At 36.6% G+C, this 23113-nt stretch overlaps 2 protein-coding genes across 2 annotated transcripts in view; both read right to left on the reverse strand.

Annotated features, from left to right (window-relative positions):
• LOC145670358 (methylcrotonoyl-CoA carboxylase beta chain, mitochondrial-like) overlaps window positions 1-22054 on the reverse strand; it is a 63473-nt gene extending 41419 nt beyond the window's left edge. Inside the window, exon 1 of the mRNA XM_081738932.1 lies at window positions 21929-22054. Coding sequence (XP_081595058.1) covers window positions 21929-21947 — 19 coding nt within the window. The 5' untranslated portion in view covers window positions 21948-22054. The remainder of the gene's footprint in view (window positions 1-21928) is intronic.
• mIF2 (mitochondrial translation initiation factor 2) lies at window positions 19237-21414 on the reverse strand. The gene has a single exon (XM_081738931.1). It carries the CDS (start codon window positions 21395-21397, stop codon window positions 19244-19246), a length of 2154 nt encoding a protein of 717 aa, XP_081595057.1. The 5' UTR covers window positions 21398-21414; the 3' UTR covers window positions 19237-19243.
• Window positions 22055-23113: the final 1059 nt, after the last annotated feature.

The raw sequence follows: 23113 nt of genomic DNA on the forward strand, positions 1-23113 counted from the left end.
TTTACATATGAAACAATTAGGCAACCGAATAAATCCTTGATCGCAAGCGTGTTCGAACTACGAGCGTTAGAAGTTCAAAATTGAACAAATTTTGTAAAAAGTTTGAAGTAACCATTAAAAAAAAAAAAAAAAAGATAGGAGCTTTCTTTTTAGTAACAAGGGGTTTTCTTGGGTGCTTAACACAGTGGTGAGGTCAAAATGTACGCATTTTCCATAAGGTCGCTTACTGGAGAGGAGGTAAAGGGAAATGGCGTCCTACAATTTGCAAATTTCCTCCTGTTTTGCACACTGGGTCGTTATGCTGATAAAAATATATTGCCACCACGATCTGACTGCACTGTCATTCAAATATCACTTTCCCGTGTGGCCACTTTCAAATTGAAGAATGGCATTTGTCTCCGAAACGCTTTGCCAGGTATGCTAAATTCAATGAGTTGAGTGGATTTTGAGTTTAACGTCCCTTTCAGCAGCGAGACTATATCAGACGTGGACCTACTGATTAACGTGGAATCCGAACCACATGAGCTCCCGCCGGGAATCGAACCCGGGTCTTACACGCCAAAAGCACTAAATTCAATGAAGAACGCCTTGGATTTATAATTAATAGTGTCGTAATATATATTGTCGACCAAGGTATAATAGCTAACAAATCTAGTAACATAATAAGTAGTTACAAAAAGACGCATTGAACAATCGGAACATTGTACAGTATGTTACTGTATAGAAATTGTATTCTGTAAACTGTTGACTGTTATTACAAGCAATTTCACAAAATATACAATATAAATAAAGAAAAGCTGTATTGAAGAATTATTACTACATGAGTTTTGATTAAATAAAAATTGCATACCAATTAACGTTTCGGTTTAAAAAAAGATATTTCTTTAAAATATGAAACAAAGTATTGAAATGAAATGAAATGAAATAAAATCTTTACGTTTTACGTCCCACGGTTATGCCGGTTAGGCTAAAGGAGACGGTGATGATGAGTGAAATGGTGAATGAAGAAAGTGGGAGGAAACGGGAGAACCCCGAGAAAACCCACGAGCGCGGTGTTTGTAGATAAGTATTGAACAATTAGTTCACCAGTCATGGGGCTCCAAAGAAATGTTATATTTTAAACCGTTTTGTGGTTATGAGAAACGGTGTATAAACATAAAAACGAAAATAATGATAAACATTTACGTTAGAACTGTTACATTATTTGTAACTACAGTTACAGTACGATATCATGCTTAAAAACGGAAAATTTCTGAAAAACGTGATATTTCATAGACAACACAATCGAACATGGGTGGCCAATACATTGTATCAACATAACGAGCCGGTGTGCGAAACGGAAGGCAATCTGAAAGTGGCAGGATGCCATTACCTTTCACCTCCTCCCCTACCTAATAAGTGACACCCAGCAAAACGCGTACGTTTTGACCTCACCAGTGTATTGGCCACCCAATAACTCTTCACGCTCCGATAGTAAAAACAAAGCGTCTGTCTAAAAAAGTTATTTCAAACATTGCGCAAAATCTGTTCAATTTTGAACTTCTAAAAATCATAATTCGAACATGCTTGCGATCAAGGATTTTCTCCGGTAACCTAATTGTTTCATATGTGAAAAGGAGTAAAATGAGCGTAATATTACTATGAAGTTACTCCCTGAGACCTTCCCTAGTTAGATTTTTAATGGTGCAAAAAAATTCCTTGAACTACATTCAAGTTAGAAAGTTCAGTTTTGAAGTCGTTTACATGAACGTTCATTTGAACTCGGTTGATGCACATGCCATTAGACAAAGAAACCAGATCTATCAGCTCATCCCATAAGCAATGTAGTTTTCTCGATGACCGCTGCAATGATGTTATCTAACGAGCGAATAGGGGAATAGACGGCACATTCCATATTTATGTCATATAGGGCACTTGATTTGCAGCAGTGTGTAGAACGAGAACGGTTTACGAGCACGTTTTGGAATTATGATTTGTTTGATTATGGCAGTATCAGAGGATCATATATTGCACGTATCATGCTCTATGAATTTCAACATGGACATTCAGCCAGCGCAGCGACACGAAACATCAATATTTAATATTGTAATGTCTTTGAGGTAGAGTCAATAACGGTCCGGGTGTTTTCCCCTTCACCAATTTTATTATAAAATCTAAATACAGTTATCTTTGAATTTACAAAGAACAATGTAATATATTTCCTTATAGTGACCAAGATGAAGGAGAAAGGTGTTTTGCACGGTGCCCCTATGCTCAAAGCAGTCTCCAGAGCATCTGCGGGGTTTAGGTGAGCTTGCAGGAAAACCTCCTCAGCTAAAGCAGCTTCGTCGGGTTTAGTGGTGGTTAGGATCCATAGTCCAAAGCGACCTCGGGTTTAGGTATAGGTGAACTCCCTAGTACGAAGCGACCTCAGAAGCGGGTGTAATTATTTGATCAGCGGTCAAATTGATCGTTCGTTTCTCTTCAGGATTCGCCTTTATAGATGTCTTCTGGTGGCTGGTTCCTCCTCGGACTCCGTCGCTTTGGTTTCGTGTCTTCCTGGTTGGTTTCTCGTCTGCTTGTGGTGTTTGTAAATAGTAGCACGTGTTGTGGTAACATGTGCTTGCGCTGAAGGTGGGGATCCTTACAACATGGTCAGGGAGCTGTGGATGTACGGAAGTGCCAGAGGTTTGGAACTGGAGATACCAGCCTCACCGATAAGCCACACGAAGTGAGACCTGTACAGCTCGACGATGTTCCACGAACAGTGAGAAACGCAAACCGAATGCAAACCGTTCAAGAACTGACCAGCAGACTCCATGTCATCCATTCGACCATTCATCGTCATCTGCAAGACCTTGAGTATGTGTGAAACTAGGCAAATGGGTATTCCACACGTAAAGGCCTCAACAAAAGCAGCAGCGAGTGAACATTGCAATTCCTTGCTCACTCGACACAGACGTGAGCCATTTCTGGGCAAAACGGTGGCTGGATGAAAAGTGAGTCCTCTACCATAACATTACATACAAATGTCAGTGGATAGATTGGGGTTGGGGGGAGGTCATGGGAACTACTCAAAAACGCAACTTATTTGATAATTTGCAAATAGGAAACAGAATTGGAAAGGAATCAGCAGTTTACCATGAATTTGATACTTTACTTTTTTTTTCTCGATAAATTAAACGTACCGTAACGTACTTTGCACCAGATTTAAAAAAAAAGAAGAAAATCGCATGCAACTTACAAACATAATGAACCATAGTTATTGAAATATAAACAGTGGCGGATCCAGAAAAATAGTTTGTGAGGGACTTCCCTCAGAAAAACTTATTTTTTTTTTTAAGAAATCACTATACTTTTTTGGGGGGAGGGGCTTGAAGCTTATACGTATAGGAATGACTAACATTAGATTTTTTTTTAATGCAATCTGGTTGGCCTTCAGCCTGAAACCCCAAACCCCTTACATATTTCACTGATTACGTTTGGGATTATATTCTTGGACATAATGAACAATTCAAGGCAAATCAGTTCACTTTTTTTTTTTTTTTTTTTTTTTTTTTTGTTCCTGAAGGCATTTTTGTGGGGCATATGCTGCATGCAGTCTACAAATATTGATATTAGAATGATGGTACCGGTGTCAGTACTTAGTATGAATTATCGATATTTGTAAAGACAATCATGTATTTTCTGGTACCGGTACAGGAATCACATTTTGACAGCTTTGCATATACCCCACAAAAATGCCTTCAGGAATAGGAAAAAAATCCCCATGAATTGATTATTATGTCCAAGAATATCATCCCAAACGTAATCAGTGAAATATCTAAGGGGTTTGGGGCTTTCAGGCTGAAGCCCAACCAGATTGCATTTTTTTTTTTTTTTAAATCTAATGTTAGTCATTCCTATGCGTATAAGCTTCAAGCCCCCACTCCCCCAAAAGTATAGTGATTTCTTAAAAAAATTAAGTTTTTCTGAGGGAAAGTCCCTCTCAAACTATTTTTCTTGATCCGCCACTGTTCGAAATTTATTTTCCAATATGAAATCCATTCCAGCATCTACCTAAATAGGAAATTTACCTAAAATTAGAAGGCAGGACGTACCAGCAGGAGTAATTCTATATTTAAGGGGTTACTTTGGAACGGTGCAAAGTAACCCCGATTAGAGGCTGAAACCGCCTCCTCCCAGTTTTATTTTCTTATTACTTTAAAAGTTTCACACTTCAATTTCAACTATTGCTTCGAAGTCCCATTATACACAGTAGTATTCTACAAAACTGACTTAACTTTGAAGGAAATTCTTGTAGGTGACATCTTTCAAATTTTGCTGCCCTTTACCAGGGTTGGCTGGTTTAAACCAGCTGTTTTTTTTTCTTTTTTCAGAAAAACCAACTGGTTTAAACAAAAAAAAAAAAAAAAAAAAAAAAAACGAAAAATGCTTTAAATCGTGTGAACTTAATGGTGACGTTTCCACATATTAAACCATCCGCATTACGTTTATCTACTTTTCACCTTTTAATCAAGGGGTCCCGTGTTCAATTCTCGGTAGAACCACAACCCATCTTTCAAGTGTAAACCAAGTAGCGATTCGAGGTGTCCCTTTAAGCGAAAGTCTTCTCCGTGATAACCTTGGTATTTCATAAGGATGTTAAGCCTAAACATACGAAATGAAACCAAATTATCTGTTGTTTTATAGAGCCAAGCTTGCTTCTTATTGATAGAAATTGGCAAAATTTATCAACTGCCTACGTAGATTCCAACATCAACTTGGATTTGACTTTGTTTTAATTTTATTGAATGATACCTACATACCAAATCTGTAATTTATTACCTTAGTTTTAGCGTAGTGATTATGATATGTTGACCTTAAAATTTTACATACAAATACATTTAATGAACAAACTCCATGGCTCTGGATAAGTAGCTTAACAAACAAAACACAGTTCTGACCAGAGCAGAATGAAATATATTAAAACCATACTTACAATGTGTTACAGTTTCAAGAACCTAACGTCCTCTTCATCAGACACCAGGAGTGTTGGTGTCTGATGAAGAGGACGTTAGGTCCTTGAAACTGTAACACATTGTAAGTATAGTTTTTAATATATTTCATTCTGCTCTGGTCAGAACTGTGTTTTGTTTGTTAAAATACATTTAAAGTAATAACAGGATTTTCCCAATGGCTAAGGCGGGAGTTTCCCGATTTATATATAATTCTGTATAATGTTTTTACTTGTGTACCTGTTTATCTTTTTGCCCTTCTGAAATGACTCTTGACAATTATATTAACAAGTAGGCCTATGTAAAGATCAGTACAACGTATTTTTATCAGGAGTCCTTCGTGAGTGAGTCTGCAATTGCATTTGTGACCAATTAGTCCCGGTTTCGTGTCCAAATGGACAATTTTCTTGGACGGAAGACGAGAAACGGTTTGGAAAAAGCTTTGAGATTTACGTCCCACGGTTATGCCGGTTAGGCTAAAGGTGATGAGTAATGAATGAAATGGTGGAATGAAGAAAGTGGGAGGAAACGGGAGAACCCCGAGAAAACCCACGCACACGGTGTTTGTCCACCACAAAGTTCACTTGGCGGGGGCTGAGAAGCGGTTTGGATTCCGCTTTAAGCTTATATGACCCCTTCCAGCATAACCTTGTTGTTACTTAATAACACCAACGCGAAACAAACTAATTTCTGTCCGTATCTAATATAAATACATAGAGTAAATTATTTAAACCAAAAAAACGGGTTTTTTGGTTTTTTCAATAAAAACCATAGTTTTTGCCAACCCTGGCCTTTACAGTGAATGCTTTCCATACCTCTACAACAACAAACCCTCCGGGTAATTAGAACTGATGTTAACCGTCAACATTGTAGCAAAATACAAGTTAGATGTTCTATCTTACGGTGGCACTTTACAGTTCATGGTTTTACCGACAGATGACTGCAACTCTTTTCATATTTTGTGCAAAGTTACCCCTGATGTGCACAGTAACCCCGTCTTAGGGTCCTTCTTTTAGAATGCATTAAAAAAAATGCTCGAAATATTGTGAAGAATTACCCTAAAGATTTATCGAGTGAACTAATTGAAGAATGTGTCCATTTTCTAGAACTTTTGAAAGAATTTGAAATAAAATCTATTGGTGACTTCTTAAAACTTATTCGAAAGAAACATTTGACAGTTCTTTTCCGAAATTTTCTTTTCCGATATTGCTTTGAAAATTTTTATGAGCATTCTACCACCCAATGCAAGTGGAGAGCGTTCATTTAGTGTTTTAAAGAGAATAAAAACTGCTATTAGAAATTCAATAAAAACCATTGGATAGCAGTTGAGGGACTCACACAGCAATTTGCGGCCGGAAAAGCAAGGAGAAACAAACTGTAGGTGAGTTTTCTTCAAAATCAAAAGTGTATTTTATTTTACAGTGTATTTTTATTTTATAGCATATTCAATTCACATCTTCAAGTTAAAGTAAAAATTCTTTCTTTTTAAAAAAGAATTTTCCCATGTAATGATCGGGTACATTGTATATTATATATGAAAACACGAGCTTAATAATAATAATATTGTAGGGCCTAAAATGGATACTGCACTTGGGTCCCAAACTTCATAAATCCTTCACTGATTATTGTGCTTTCTTTTTTCATCCGTGTTTTGTTTTTGAATCTACTGTACTTATATTCAGAATTACTATAATTGTTCAACAGCATTTCAGAAAATAAGTATAATGGATTTAAAACCAAGTAATTCACGAATAAAACATTTAAAATAGTCTCAATTATTACAAGCTGTGCTATGTTGATAGAATACCTACAAGTCACAGTGCTTTTGAAAGAAAGGCAGCAACCAGCTTTCGTTATTAGTATCACTTTTGAACAATACTGTACATGGGGTCAAACTTAAGTTATGTGCCCCTAATACTGGACATGTTAATGAGCCCTAAGTGCGACGTAAAAGCAAGACACCACAGTTTAATTCATTCAGAGACGACGATGTAGTAGCATTTAGAGGAGACGATAGAGTAGCATTACCCTCCAGCTGCCTGTATCCTCTTTCCCGTGATGGTATGCCCAATTACTCATTTTACATAAGTTGGGTGATCCTGAGATACAGCTGGATAAATAAATCCCACCCTCACCTGGGTCGTACTAGTTACTTTGTCACCTTGGCTCTAGGAGTGGAACACGACCAGCCACTATTCTCGTCCCAACCCAGAGTTACTTCTGACACGATGGGAAAAAATGCACTCTGCAAGGACTGTTCATTTAATTCCCAATTTTTTTCTCTCAAAAATTATTAATTGTAATTCGAAATCTTTAATGTACCATCTTATGGTGACGTCACAGCGTCATCGTTTACCTGAGCTCAGGCAATATTCGAAGAGATGTGACTGCATGCTGTGTGATCCGTATTGGATTCTGAAATGGGTGATCGAAAGGGACAGTGAATCTAGTTAAACTTTATTTTAAACTTGGAAAAAGGGCTACAGGGACGTATGAAATGTTACAAGTAGCATTCAGTGTTGCATCAATGAGTAGTTCACAACCCTTCAGTAGTTTCCATGTTCCCAAGTTGGATGTGTATCTGGGGAGGATGATTCCCGATTTGGTCGCCCGGAATGAAAAGAAAACTGCTCAAGTCAGTGCACTTGAGATATCCAATCGTTGAACTGACTCTGAAACTGCGGCATGGTTAAATACTAGCAAACCCTATACGAAGACCTAGGGAAGCGGTGCGTATCGGCGGAATTTTTATCAAGGATTATTACACAGGACCCCATCAGCGGGAATCAGAGGAAACAACTGCCAACGACATTTTGAGCCAGTATCATTACAAGTTTGATTCATAAATTGTATAACTGTTGAATCATAATCCGACCTGAAACTAAGGTACAGTCGTATCAATGGAGGCCACCTCTATCCCCGAAACCTAAACCCAGACAAGTTTGATCGAGAATGAAGGTAACACTGCTTGTGTTTTTTGACATGTGCGAGATCGTGTATCATTAATTTATTTCTTGTGGCTAAAGTGTCAATAAGGAATCTACATAGCTATGTAACAACGGTTACGCGATTTTTTGTGTCATAAACGAACGGAGAACTAGGCAGTGATGTTTGAACATGACAATGCTCCACGTTGCATTGCAGGAAAGATGTCTAACTTACTGGACAAAAATATCACCCCTGTCGTCCTCTATACTTGTACAGTTTAAGCTCAATGACCTTTCTGTTCTTAATATTAAAATACACTTTAACACTTTAAGCGCCATGTGCATATATTTTATGCACACTTGGTCTGTTCCTGGGGGCCATTGCATATATTTTATGCACACTTTTGTTTTCTCCTGGAGGCCAATGCATAAATTTCATTTTTTCTGTTTCGGGTCTCTCTTTTTTTATTCTTTGTTTGCTAAAAAAATATTAATTTTGTTGTTGTTCTATACATTTGATTATATTTTATGATGATTTTTGCGAAAATAGGAGTGTGCATAAATTATATACACGTGGCCCCTGGGATAAAATTGAGAAGTAAATTTTCATGTTATTGAAATTTACGATAAATTTATTTCAAAAGTTTGGCTAAATCAGTTCTTATAGTGCTCGAAATTACAAAGTATTAGGAGACAACATTTCAAACAAGTACATTTTTCTGATTTTTTTCTAAATATTCATTCTTAACTTTTATAGACCAAGAGATAACAAAGATTTTCTGGTAAGAAAATATAAGAACAAATCACAGTTTATCTCAAAAGTTAGCAGGGAATATTCAGTTTTTCAACCTTACAATGTGTTTTTCAAAAAAGGAATCTTGGCAAATCGTTTTGTCCTCTGAACACCCGGGACACCAGGTTAAAACTTGCTTAGAGTGTTTCGCTGCATGTGCTCTTCCGAAACTCTGAGACAGCTTCGTATAGCATTCTGTACAACGACGCCTTTTCTAATCTGATGTTTGAAGAATGTGTTTTCTTGGAGAAGGTTGCCCATCGGGATTAACTGTGTCTTCTTTCTTCTTACGAAATATCAAAGCAAGGGAAAGCTTTTCACGAAAGTCAGTAATTTCGTAAGTTCCGCCCGTCACCTTTTTGAAAATTGCGTGCGCATTAACTACAGCCGTGTTAGTAAGTAGTTCTATTGCTACTTTTCGGTGCCACTTCATTCCTTCCGTGTTGTTGTTGCATAAGAAGCCATCTGTTCGGATACATCAATATACGACTTTGCTTCATTGTATTCCAAAATTGGAAGTTTTTTTCTTGTGTTCTTGTTATGCTTGTATGTAACTTCTGTCATGGTTGGCACATCTTTGGTGGAAAGAAATAAAACATCATGCTTATCCCTCCACTTCCGCACAATCACATTGCATTGGTATGGCTTTGCAGAGCGATCATTTCACCTTTTTGGAGTTTCGCTGAAACTACTGGTTTTGGATTTCCTTTCCGTTTTTCCCTCAAGGTTCCTATCAAATGTGTTTGATTGCTGTTGAGTTCTTGAGCCAAAGCAACACTGGTATAAAAATTAGCTGTGAACAACGTTCTACCGGCATTCAATAATGTACTCATCATTTCCATCACTATCTTTGTTGACACAGCTTGATTTGTTGATTTAGCGTCCTTTCCTCCGTAGAGTTTTATGTACCAAGTGTATCCACCCTTGACACAAAACCTGAATAATTTCAGTCCCTATTTGTGTCTCTTACCTGGTATGTACTGCTTGAAACTAAGCCTTCCTCGAAACGGTACTATTGTCTCATCAATACATAAATTTTGTTCGGGTATATACACAGTCTTGAATTTTTCATTCAGCATGGCAATAAGGGGATTGACCTTATGCCTTCGGTTACATTTGTTCACTGATTCGTTATCAGAGAAATGAAACATACTAGGAAGTAGTTCAAACCAGTTTCGTATAGTGGGCTTTTAGACTAGTTTTTCCTGATATTTGGTTTTTTATCCATAAAATCAAACCTAAGAAGTGGAGTATTTCACTCTTATCTGTATCATACCACATGGACAATCGTTCATGATCAGTTGACGTTTCGTTTTCAATGTGAGTAGTAATACATTGATCTGTGTATCTGTCCGTTTCAGTTACAATTAATTCCAATACTGAGTCATCAACAAATAGCTCATAGTACTTTAGAACGTCTTTTGTACCTTGCAAAATGTCAATAACCTCGCCCGTCACACCACTATCGAAATCACATTCGAACTCGTGCAAGTTTCCAGACACTGGATACCACACAATTTCTTTTGTGGAACTAGTCCCAGATTCGGTTTCCTTTGGGTCTGCTTCGGAATAATTCAGTTGATGGCCACTAAATATTGATTCACCATTCTCTGATCTACGTCTTCTTTTCCGGCATGGCTTAAGGATATCTTCATATTCTTCACTGCTAGAAGAATCACTGACAGTCTCGGGTGGTGAAAAAGGAGGATCATCAGAATTAGTGATGTTACTAAATAAATCTTCACTCAAGTCACTCATATCACTTTCCATTCCTTGCAAAATATCTCTTATTGCGTCCTCGTTTGCCATATTGAGGTGAAAAAGAATTATTACACGGAGCAGGTGCTTCTCACAACAGCGTAATGTTAACTGAAATGCACTACAATGTAGCTTCTAACAACAATGAACTTTGACTGCCTGCAGTGCTACCAACTTTTGAGTAATTAATGGTCCATCACTATATGCTGTTCCCAGGGGCCAGTACTAAATATTTCTACATCTGTTTCAACGATAATTGTGTAGAAAATCTCTACACAAGCCTATAATCAGTACACTGAATCATGCAGAAAATATATGCACATGGCCCACAGGTAAAAACTTTTTGTGCATACAATTTATGCACATGGCCAAATAAGGGAAAATAGAAAATATGTAGTTGGTCCCAAGAGGAAAATTCTGATTTTGACCCTTGGCGCTTAAAGTGTTAAAGAGAAACGATTGGACACCAGCCAGAACAACACGACGAGGAAACACTGCGCATTCCAGAACAGGCTTTCCTTACTGTTTCCATAGATGGCGACAACGTTGAAATCGGTCAGTAGGTGCAGCACGAAAATATTCTGAAGAGGAGAAAGCACGAATAGTTGATATGCAGTCCTTATATTTTTACAGCATTGATTTGGGAATTTAATAAACAGCCCTTATGTTTTATTGAAAAACAGTAAAGACCAATATGCTCAGTTAGTTGGCGAAACTATCACACATTTATTATTTTATAATAAACGTTGCTTTCCTCAGCAATTTGTATTTTAGTGTAAATTATTCAATATAGCAAAGCTAGTATGAATCAGTTAGTAAAGAAGAATACACAATTACAAAACTGGACTTAATATAGTATAATACAAAATGACTAATGATACAGACAATTGACGTAGAACAGGTCAACTACTTTAAAAAAAAATATACAACAGTTACAATCTGCATACATTTGCAATACGACAGAACTTGCACAGTAGTAAACAGATACAATTTTGTTGTTTAATATGATCATCATGAATTGTATTGCATAGTGCTTAAGATTACGTTATAACTCATACTGGCTTCTCATAGTATATAATTCTACTATTATTCGGTAAACAAGTTTCTGTTAATACTTATTCTTCAATTCTCTCTGGCTACAAACTTAAAAATTTGCCAGTAATAATTGCTAATAAGGAAGAATACAAAGTATATAAAGAATACTAAAAGATTACTATTCTATGGAAAGATTATTTCCTGAAAAGTGGTGAATTCAATTTGTTTCGCGTCTATAGGCACATGCGCCTCTAGTCAGGTGCCATACGGAAGATCAAATTTCTTGAAGTTAATTATCACTTGAACTTGAATAAAGCCCGTAACTATGTAATTACTTCATTCAAGAATGCACAATTCAATGGGTATTTTACAACGAACTATTTTCTGCTTTTAATCACAGTTTGTAGTCGAAAAGTAAATTACATACCGTAACAGATACACAATCTACACACCTGTTAACTAACGATCACCTTTATGTGCCCTGGGAATCCTAATTAGATTGTTATATTTCTAATACGATTTCAGCAACCAATCCTGTTGCCTTCGACTGCTAGACGCTGATGAAAAGCTTCGGCTCACAAATATTTTAATATTTTATTCAACTTAGTTTTTCTTTCACATACCGGTATGTAAAATATTTGTGAAGCCGTAGCTCTTTATTGGTGTTTAGCTGTCGAAGACTGGGTTGGTTATTGAAATTATACCAGGAATATAACAATCCGATTAGGACTTCCAGGTCACATAACAGGTAAGTATTAGTTAAAATTGTACACTTACTCTCAACTTTGTGCTTTATATTAATGTCTCAGAAGCAAATACGCCATTTTGAGTTTACATTTTAATAACTTACGGGGGATTAAGTCCTATATACAAAAAGAGTTGTATACTCAAATCGGTCATTTGCTTCGAAGCTATCGACTAAAGAATATATATTGAGAAGTATCAATTCCTACTGGTTATTGTATATTCATACGATTAAAAGTGTTTCAAGGGAAAAGATCGCTATGCAAAATATTGTCAGAATATCAGATTCCTACTACAAAATAATTACCTTTATCTAAGAAGATGAAGTATGGAATTAAATCACTAATAAAAGAACTGATGCATCGCTGGTAGCACCGTAGTACAGCATATACTCGACAATAGAGGGACCACATTTTAATCGCTTGACAGCTCAATAGTCAGTATGCCTGATTTTTCAATAGTTTCATGTGAAAATAAAATCATTTAAATACCTTACACTGATTTCCATAGCAAAAACACGAGACTGATCTCCAAACACTACGCTACTCAGACACATCACAGATCAGCTATGCATTTTCATTCTTGTGGGCAGTGCTCTATCTCATGGATTATGTGGGTTGTACAAATGACAAATGTAGTGAACGAAACCATTTACATATCAACGGTTGAATTACATATATGACATCACAGATTTTATACATATATCTGGGGCTGAGAAGTAAACTAGTATGTCATAAAATATTAATTCCACAGGAGAAGCGAAAAAGTGTTTGCAAGACAATATTTGTTTGAATTGCGTCGATTGTTTATTGACGGAAAAATTGTTCACTTCCTGCATTCCAGTTGTCCACATCTCAAAACGTTTCTAGTGTCACTCGTACTAATGTAACTAAAGAAAAATATGATAACTCAATTTCGGCCAGTGACTTGGCATAGTTTACCTCTCAGACCCAGACATAAATATGACAATTCAGAAATACTCCCTGGGTTTAACAAACAAACAAACACAAAAAATGTTGGTAATGGTAAGCTCACAGCTACATGATCTAAGACGTTGAGCACCGCCTTCAACATTGAAAAGGACTGAATAGTATAGTGAGTAATTGACAACAGAGCAGGCTGAAGAACCAGGTTTTGATCCTCAGCCCTGTGTCACATTTTCACTTTTTTTTTATAACCAATATATAGGTTCTTGTCTGCATTTCTCTAATATATAAGTATATTACACTTACTTTACTGCAAGACTAAAATACGTTTTGCCGTGCTTAAGAAACTTTTCCTTTTAAGTGTTCTGTGAATCTTTCTAAATATTTCTGAACAACCTCTCAAATATTCTATTAGCAAGATTGACCTCATATGCAGAAGAAATTATTGAAGATAATCACCGCGAATTTAGGCCAAATTGATCAACTATTGAGTAGATATTTACCATTCGACAAATATATGAAAAGAAATGGGAACACAATATCTTTGTACATCAACTATTTATTGATTCTAGAAAGGCCTATGACTCGGTCAGGAGGATTGTACAACATTCGTACAGAATTTGGAATACCGAAAAAGCTAGTTAGTTTAATTAAGGTGTGTTTAAACGAATCCCAAAGTAAAGTTCGAGTAGCAAAATTCTTATCCACGAGTTTTCACGTCGAGAATGGCCTGAAACAAGATTTGCTGTCACCATTATTATTGAATTCTGTTCTAGAGTACGCTATAACGAAAATCAAAGACAGGTACCAGGGCCTAGAACTGAATGGTATTCACCAGATTATGGCATATACTGATGATGTAAATATAATAAGGAATGATACAACAATCGAAAGAAATGCAAAGGTTTTATTAAACGGTTGAAGGGACATGGGTTTGGAAGTAAGTGCAGAGAAAGCTAAATACAAGGAAGTTCGCCAAGATCGCAAAATTGCAAATTATGGATGTGTCAAAATAACAAATAATACTTTCGACAAAGTAGATACTTTCAAATATTTAGGATCAATGTTAACAGACCAAAATCATATTCACGAAGAAATTAAATGTCGACCTTAAGAAGGAAATTCGTGTTATTATTCAGTTCAAAATCTTTTGTTGTCGCGAATTCTGTCGAGAAATTTGAAGCTTAAAAATATAAAAGGTAATCATGCCTGTTGTGCTCTATGGTTATGAAACATGGTCGCTTACTCTGAGGGAAGAACGCAGATTGAAATTATTTGGGGAAAAAATCCTGAGACAAATATCCGGACCTAACAGGAACGGAAGTGGGGAATGGTGGAAGTTTCATGAGGAACCGCATAATTTTTTACCGTTTACCGAACATTGTTAGGATCATCAAATCTAGGAGGCTCAAGTGAGCAAGTCACGTAGCTAAAATGGAAGAAAGTAGAAACGATTTCGAAGTTTTAACTAGAAATCCAATCGAAAAATGACATTAGAAAGATCTAAGCGCATATGGGAGGACAAGATGGATCTCGCAGAAATAGGAATACAAAGTAGAAAATAGATTCAGTTGACTAAGAACAGAAGCCAATGGAGAGGTATTGTTAACGCGGCATTGAGTCTCCTGGATTCATAGGCCATAGAGTTAGTGTTTTGTATTGACACACTTGTTTGAATATCCCTGCAGTAAATGTTTGACACTACAAACAAGTATATATCTGCATTAAATATGGAATCGTAAAGAGCTACTAATGAAAACATCGATATTCATAAATAAATAAATAAAAAAAAAAAACTGTGTTCTATAACGGTTTCATGTTTACGGTAACAAATTCGAACACTTGGTAGTAGCAAGTGTGCACAAAGGAATCTGTTATAAGAGTAGTTTGATTTTATTTATACATATTTTTCGGCATTATCGGTATCTATGCCCTTAACCCCGTCACGTGTGAGGAATGACGTCCCTCGGCGAGCACATTATCTAGGGAAGGTTGAAGGACGGAAAGGTATCATCTCGCATTTGTCTAATGTGAATGAAGAAAAGAAAAGGAAATCCTCGCTCACATGGCTGGCCTAAAAAGCTGTAAGTCTTCGACTGGGTATCCCACTGAGAATCGAATCCGGAACCGCTCCCACGAAAGGCGAGAACGTTAGCGACTACATTACGCGGCGTCACCTAAGGGTAGTTCAAAAGTGCTACACAGTGAATCACAGGGTAAATAGCTCTGGTGTCTGAAATTGGTCATATGGTTCCGAAAAGCCTAGCCTTTTGAGAGGGCTATATTTCCGCTCTTTCCAAAACTGGTTTTAATTATAGTCAAAAGGAAACAATACAGTGCTGAACTGCAATAAAACGGGCCCCCTCTGCTGATTTAGTCCACGGGAGGGGGAATGTCAGTGGTAGAGCGTTCACCTCCGGTGCTTGGGGTCCCTGGTTCGATCCCAGCTCGCGCCGTGTGGACTTTGTGGTGGACAAACACCGTGCTCATGGGTTTTCTCGGGGTTCTCCCGTTTTCTTCATTCCACCATTTCACTCATCTCTCATTATCAGCGTCTCCTTTAGCCTAACCGGCATAACCGTGGGACGTTAAACTTAAAGATTTAATTTCATTTTCTAGTCCACGGGCTTCCGGGTTCGTATCTCGAAGGGAAAATTTTGCAACTTGAGCGCATTAAAGTTTAAATTCCACCTTTAATTGGAGGTCCATGTCACTTGTATAGTCTTGGAGGAAAAAGGCAGGTCTATCAGCACAATAAAACTGGACCTTTCCTGTTGCTGGAACTTTTAATAATGAGCACTGTACAGGTCGGAAGTCCAGGCAATTCCCTGATGTGAACAATCGCGTTCCTTGCTGTGATGTGAAACTCATTTATTCAGAACATAGAAAACGCAGTAAAACATTTCCCATGAAAAAATTTACAACTTGTAAAGAAACATCATGCTTGAATTCATGTAAGAGTTCCTTCGTAGCTTTACGGTTAACGTTTACCTTTCGGCGTGGGAGACCCGGGTTCGATTAGCGACAGGAGCTCATGTAGTCCGGATCTTACGTTAAGCTTCAGGGTCAAGTCTCACAAAACCTCAGTGCTGAAAGGGACGTTAGATCCCTTAAACGAATCGAGTTCACATGCTGGGTCCCTCATATATCATGGAGAGAAAAACGCACTAGTCGAACGCACAGCTAAAGCTGAACGAACACCATCTTGCGGGGAAAAGTCGGAAATTTATACTTTCGGCAAAGAATAAATCCATACGTCGTTCTGATTAGATACATGAATGTACTGACAGTTTTCCATGCGACTTTAGTGGTCACTGATATACCTGGGTAATGGAAAACTTTCTCTACGCAGTGAACAAATAGCTCAGTCCATGCCACTCAGTATGAGAACATTTTGGAATCGCTATGTGATTTCATCCCCGTATGGCAACGACACACCTCGCGTTGTCATTCATCAGGACCAGACACCAAGTCATAAGTTAAAGTCAATGGTAATTTACATGAATCGAATGACACATGTCACGAGAATTCACGCACTCTCTTTTACAGATATTGATATTAAATTTCCGGAAGCTTTTCCCATGGATTTTTGTCAGTTTCCGTTGCTGAAACCAGCTTTGGGATATCGACAACCAAGTACACTCGATGGTAAGTTTGCCAACAAAAACTGAAACTTGATCAGTTTTCTTCAACGCAGTTCCCTTCAGTGGAAACTCAGATAAAAGGCAATAGCTAATAGACAAGACTTTCACATCGTCCAAACAAGTTACCATACACGTGAAACGACCTTCTGTACACAGTACCGAATTGAAGATTCACTGAAAGAAAGAAATATATAAAGCAGCTCCTGCAAACATTTTGAACAGGTAATTCAGATATTTCCTACAAATGAAATCATTTTACGCACAAATTCTTGACATTAAGGAGTGATCCTAATAACAGGGATCTCATATATTATTAACCATTGGGTAGAAGAATCTCAGTAATATATGACATACAGAGTGAAAAAAAAAAAAAAAATGAGAGAGATACAAAATCGATTTTTTCCTTTGTTTATCATATATAAACTCAGAACATACTATAATGTGGGATCTACCTAGTTTCTATGTAAGACACAATATTCCAGCACGATTCGAACCTGTAAACACATTCAATCACGGCAAGTGTGCTAGCCATAACAGTACGGGAAAGTCCCTGTGTTGCTATTTAAAAAAAGTATATTGTAAATTAAGTTCCTATGAAATTTCTGTTTATATATTTTTAAGAGTGCCTAAGAACGAAATAACTGCTCATCAAAATTTGCTAAACATGATAATTATTATATCGGGTTTAATATATTTTGCAAATTTTTTTTTAATAACCTTTTTGAGGCTTTAGCTCGTGACAAAGATATCAAACGCCCTATATATATATATATATATATATATATATATATATATATATATATATAAATCAGACATCATTTGAATCCATTTATGAAGAAATTCACTACTTGATTGGTGTTTTGTGTAAGCCATAAAGTTTTAGATCTATGTAAATTTGGAACGTCTTTCTAGTTCATTAATCAATCATTCTGTTCATTCGTAATAAAGGCCAAATTAACACTATTTACTGATGTATAATTAACGGTAGATAGGTTTATTCATTATTACGAACAAAAGAAAAAGCGTAAATTGCACTTATGCAGGTGATTGTACTAGAACTGTCTATCTAGTTCAAAAGGATCAGTAAGTGCCGGTGGCCTTATGCTGGACTAAGAACAGTTTTGCCTTGCACCTCGAATTTCTGATTTACTCATACGGTTTCAGTGTTCTCTGACCTCCTTCAGTGACATCTAAAAACTGCGAAACTGCACTTATTATTAAGATCTTTCCTTTCCTGTGGATCTCTCCTGATGAAAGAAGTATGTAATTTAATTCCTCGAAAACTAGTGAAAAACCAATGTGCCATATATTTAGAGAGATGCCATCAATGTGCTGCTTGCCCGTTACGTATGAGGGATAACATCCTTCGCCGAGCTTACTATGCGGGGAAAGGAGCAAGCGACCTGGAACCTGTATGTGTTATGTACCATGTTGACATCTGCATTGTGTATATTAGTAAATTCCATGAAAAAACTCACTCAGGACAGCTGGCCTGATAAAGTTGTTATACGTTTTCAACTGAGCGTCCCCCATCAGAAATGGAACCCGAGAGTGCTTGCATCAAAAGTAAAAGCGTTACCGACTACGCTACATGGGACCTCTCAATATACTGAATAACAACAGAAAAACTATCTCAGCAACATAAATGTGAATTTACAAATATCTAGAATTTCTCCGTGTACAAAATGGATGAAGTTTTTAAATTTAGTAGTTAGCATTTAATAGGATGGCATGTATAATCTCTCCCAACTCGTTTCACGCCTCCAGAGGCGAGTACCTTTTTTTTTTTTTTTTTTTTTTCCTGAATTGTGATAAAGACGTTGTGTGTGTATAAAACAACGAGCCCTGCGGCTGACCGCCTTCGCTCGCTCAGCTATATTTTGTGACATAAGTAACATTGGATGTGCAAGATTGCAGGAGAAACTAAAAGACAGCTACCCATTTAATCTTTGAATCATACTGTTTCCAGAAAGTCTCTTATGTTTAAGTGACCAACGGTTACATGAAATTCCATTACTGCTTTATTAACAGAAAGGTTAGATTTAAGATTAGTGACGAACATTATGAAGTCAAGAACACACAAAAAATAGTAATAATAATAAATCAAATAAAATAAAAATTAAAAAAAAAAGTTTTTGAGGAGTAAAGTTAACAGCTAATTCTGAGAGGAGTTTCGCGTATGTTTTCAGTGTAGCAATTTTTAGATGTCACCAAAGAACGCACCAGGGAAATGAAACAATATGAGTGAATCACAAATATTAGAAACACAAACGTGAGAGTATTACACTTATACATTTCACTACTCTCAAACTGTTTGTTCTTACGTCAATATTGCATGTTGCCGAAATCTTTGCAGAATGTCTACGAGCAACTGAACTCAAACTACCATCATCACTCTACAGAAAGGGATGGCATTTTCTTTACATAACCTGAGAATAAATTAAAATCCTGGATCCCAATCTGTTTCCTGAGGAACACTTGTTAATTCGTAACACACTAAAGTATCACCAGGTTTAAACCTAATCTGCGTACTATCTAACATAAGGCCACATTCGACACCATTCTTAATGGAATCCACTTCATTTTTTAAATGCCTCATCGAAATTAGTTTCCCATCATAAATTACATCATTCCCTCTGATCAATTTAAACTTAGCAGCTTTTTTCAAAAGTCCTTTGGTACAACGAGAACCGGCGACAGGAACCTTCTTTTTTCCTTCTGTTACAATGAATTCTTGAAGGACATTTGCTTCACCAATGATAACTTCTTGTTCTTCTTCAGGAAGTCTAGAATTAATTTCTTTCTTGATATCATCCACTAAGCGATAAATAACATTATGAGGACGAACGGACACCTTCTTATCTTTAGCTAACACTTTAATTTTATCAGGTGTTTGAACGTTGAAGGAATACACAACTGCTTTGAAAGTCTCTGCCAGCTCAATATCATTTTCACTTACATTACCAACACCATAATGAACGATATCTAATTTACAACTCGAATGAGAATTGTAAGTTTCCAGAACATCCAAAATTGCTTCGACGGAACCATCTACGTCACCTTTCACTATAATATTCAGCGTTGGCCCATCATCTGTATCCTTAATTTCCTTTTCCCTCGGACCTGTTGGTTTCATTCTAAATCGTCCCATTCGACGCTTCTCTTCTAGCTTCGCTTTATACACTTTAAGATGTTCTTGCAATTTGGCCATAGCTCCTATATAATGTTCCTCGGCCTTCTTCTCAAATTCTTCTGATCTTCTCCACTTCATAACCTCCTGTGCTCTTCGTTCTGATTCTACTTCTAGCATTTCATCACCAGCTGATGGAAGTTCTCGCCAACCCAATATTTCTACAGGAGACGATGGAGGCGCTTCCTTAATAGGTCGTCCGCTGTCATCGAACATAGCTCTAACCTTTGCCCATGCTTTGCCAGCTACAAGTACACAACCATTACGTAATGTTCCCCGCTGCACTATAGCTGTTGATAACTTTCCCCTCTTAGCGTCAGTCCTGGATTCAATGACCACACCTTCCACCATTCCTTTGGGATCTCCACGAAGATTCATAATTTCAGCTTGGAGGATTATCGCCTCGACAAGTGTGTCTAAGTTTGTACCTTTCAGCGCGGATACGGGTACAGCTTGTACATCGCCCCCAAAATCTTCCAGCTGCAAACCGTGTTCCAACAGCATCTTCTTCGCTCTTTCAATATCTGCACCTGACTTGTCAATTTTATTTATAGCTACTAAAATTGGAACGTCTGCTTCTTTCGCCATTCTGATAGATTCTACTGTTTGTTCCATCACTCCATCATCTGCGGCAACCACTAACACAACCAAATCGGTAACATTAGCACCACGAGCACGCATTGCACTAAATGCTGCATGACCCGGAGTATCCAAAAATGTTACACTTTCACCCTCTTTTAATCTCACAGAAAATGCACCTATGTGTTGAGTTATTCCACCAAACTCCGTCTCAACTACAGAAGTATTTCGGAGTGTATCTAACAACGTTGTTTTTCCATGATCAACATGACCCATTATAGTCACTACAGGTGGTCTTTTAACTAATACTGATGAATCCGGTGGTGGTCTTCTGCTTACATCTTTATTTTTATTTTCTATAATTTCGCTTCCAGGTGGAGGTATAATCGTAAATCTCATGCCGCACCTTTTTACTATGTCTTTTATCACTTGCGGTTGATCAATTATAGAATTTTTTGAATTGTAACCTTCTGCATTTTGAACGTACAACATGGCTTCAAAAACAGTGTCAATATCTTTGTTTAAAACGCGAGCCAATTCACTCACAGTCATATTATTCCATATTCCAACTACTTTTTCACTTTTTTGTTTACTTTTAGGGGTATACTGAATAATATTTCTGTTCTTTCTTTCCTCTGCTGTCTTTCGTCTCTTATGGAAAACGCTCGATGTATGTATTTCACGAGAAATAAATGAAGTACATGGATGTAACTTTGCACCACACTGAATCCGCGAAGAATAGCTTCTACATCGAATACTTCTAGTAATTACGTCCAAAATAAAATAACTTCTTATGATCCCAGAACGAATATAAGTTACAGTCATCTCAAAAACACGAGTTACCTAATGAAAACAATAGAAGTGCAACTGTGCAATAAAAACAAATTACTTGCGTTATGCGCTAAACAAAACACATGCTATAACCGTCATTATACTTTGATAATGTCCTTCCCAAACTTTTCTATTTTTTGTTTTTATACCGCACCCCGTTCCACATACGTTGCCATTTTTGTTTTCTTTATATATATGTATATAGATTAACTATTGTTTCCATATTAAATTACATGTTAGATTCAAAATTGAAAAACACAATTTGACTTAATTTATGCTAGTTCCTCTATCTAATTTAACCACATACACTTTCTATTTTATTGCGCATTACAGCTGCCACTTATATTCTAATTAATTTCGAGAACACTTTATTACATGCAATTAAGCTACACATTCAATTGATGAAAAACATAAAACATAAAAACATTCAATTGCTGTAATTAATCTACTTAATATTTCTTGAATAACACATATACAATTATTTTAATAATATATTTTTTTTAAACTGCTTTTGGCTATAATTACCCGTAAGTAAAATACCCATATTCAGTGTCTCAAATCAAGATTATTATACTCGTTATATCGTGTCAGCAGATAACAGGATGGCAGAGTAAAACAACAACAAACAAATAATCGACTCATGATACGCGTGACCAGTGTTGCCAATCACTGACATTTGTCTCTAAAAGAAGTCACGGGTCTTTGCCCTGTGTATTTGAGAGCTTTTTAATAAATTGTATACTAAAATATTCATAAAATACGTGAAACTCTATGTCAGTGAACAATCTTGCTCTACTTCTGGCAAAATCTGAAATGTTGCACCAGATTAAACCATGCACAGATTGACTTCACAGTGCTGGCGTAACCAGACAGGTCCCAGATTTAAACCTCCCTCCAACAATACCTTATATATACATATATATATATATATATATATATATATATATATATATATATATATATATATATATATATATATATATATATATATATATATATATATATACCACATTGGGAATTTCAACTTATATTGATGAAATTCTATGTGTGTTTCTGATTTCACACATTCTTAAGAGGGTTCATTCAGCACGATAAAAGAAAGCATGAACAAGATTCTTGCTCATATATTATTTGATAAAATTAAGGTCAGCACTGACGTCATTTTGTCTTGAATTAACCCTTTTATTTTTTTTAGGCTTTCAGTCAAGCAGCTACAGTACCAACAATATTGACGCTAGGATCATGGTTCGTACCTCGTTTATTTATTTATTTATTTATTTATTTATGTATTTATTTATTTTAATGAAGCAGAGTTTCCAATTGCATCAGTCAATTTTTCCTATTACGTACCAAATACGAGAAATTCCTGTTCAAAGTGGGAAAAAGGGATTTTTAGAAAAAATCCTCTTTTATCGCGAATTTCTACACTCATGTATATGACACGCACATGCGAATGGTACCAAAAAAACTTTGCTTCATTGTGAAAATAATGAGGAACAAAGAATATACGGGGAAAAATAGTCTTGACGCTATAGCCGATTTACCAATTTTCCCTCGATAATACATTCTCAGTCAATTTCTATCAAATCGCCTTAAGCATAAAGACTAATCATTGTAGAAACATAAATCGTACCTCGTCTTGCTCGGCATGAATCGGCCTTTCAAACGGTATAACTTGCATATCCTTATCGTGTACCTGAGGGGAGAAAA

The sequence above is a fragment of the Thermobia domestica genome, chromosome 14 (assembly GCF_964235325.1).
Source record: "Thermobia domestica chromosome 14, izTheDome1.hap1.1, whole genome shotgun sequence".
NCBI classification, from domain to species: Eukaryota; Metazoa; Arthropoda; class Insecta; order Zygentoma; family Lepismatidae; genus Thermobia; species Thermobia domestica.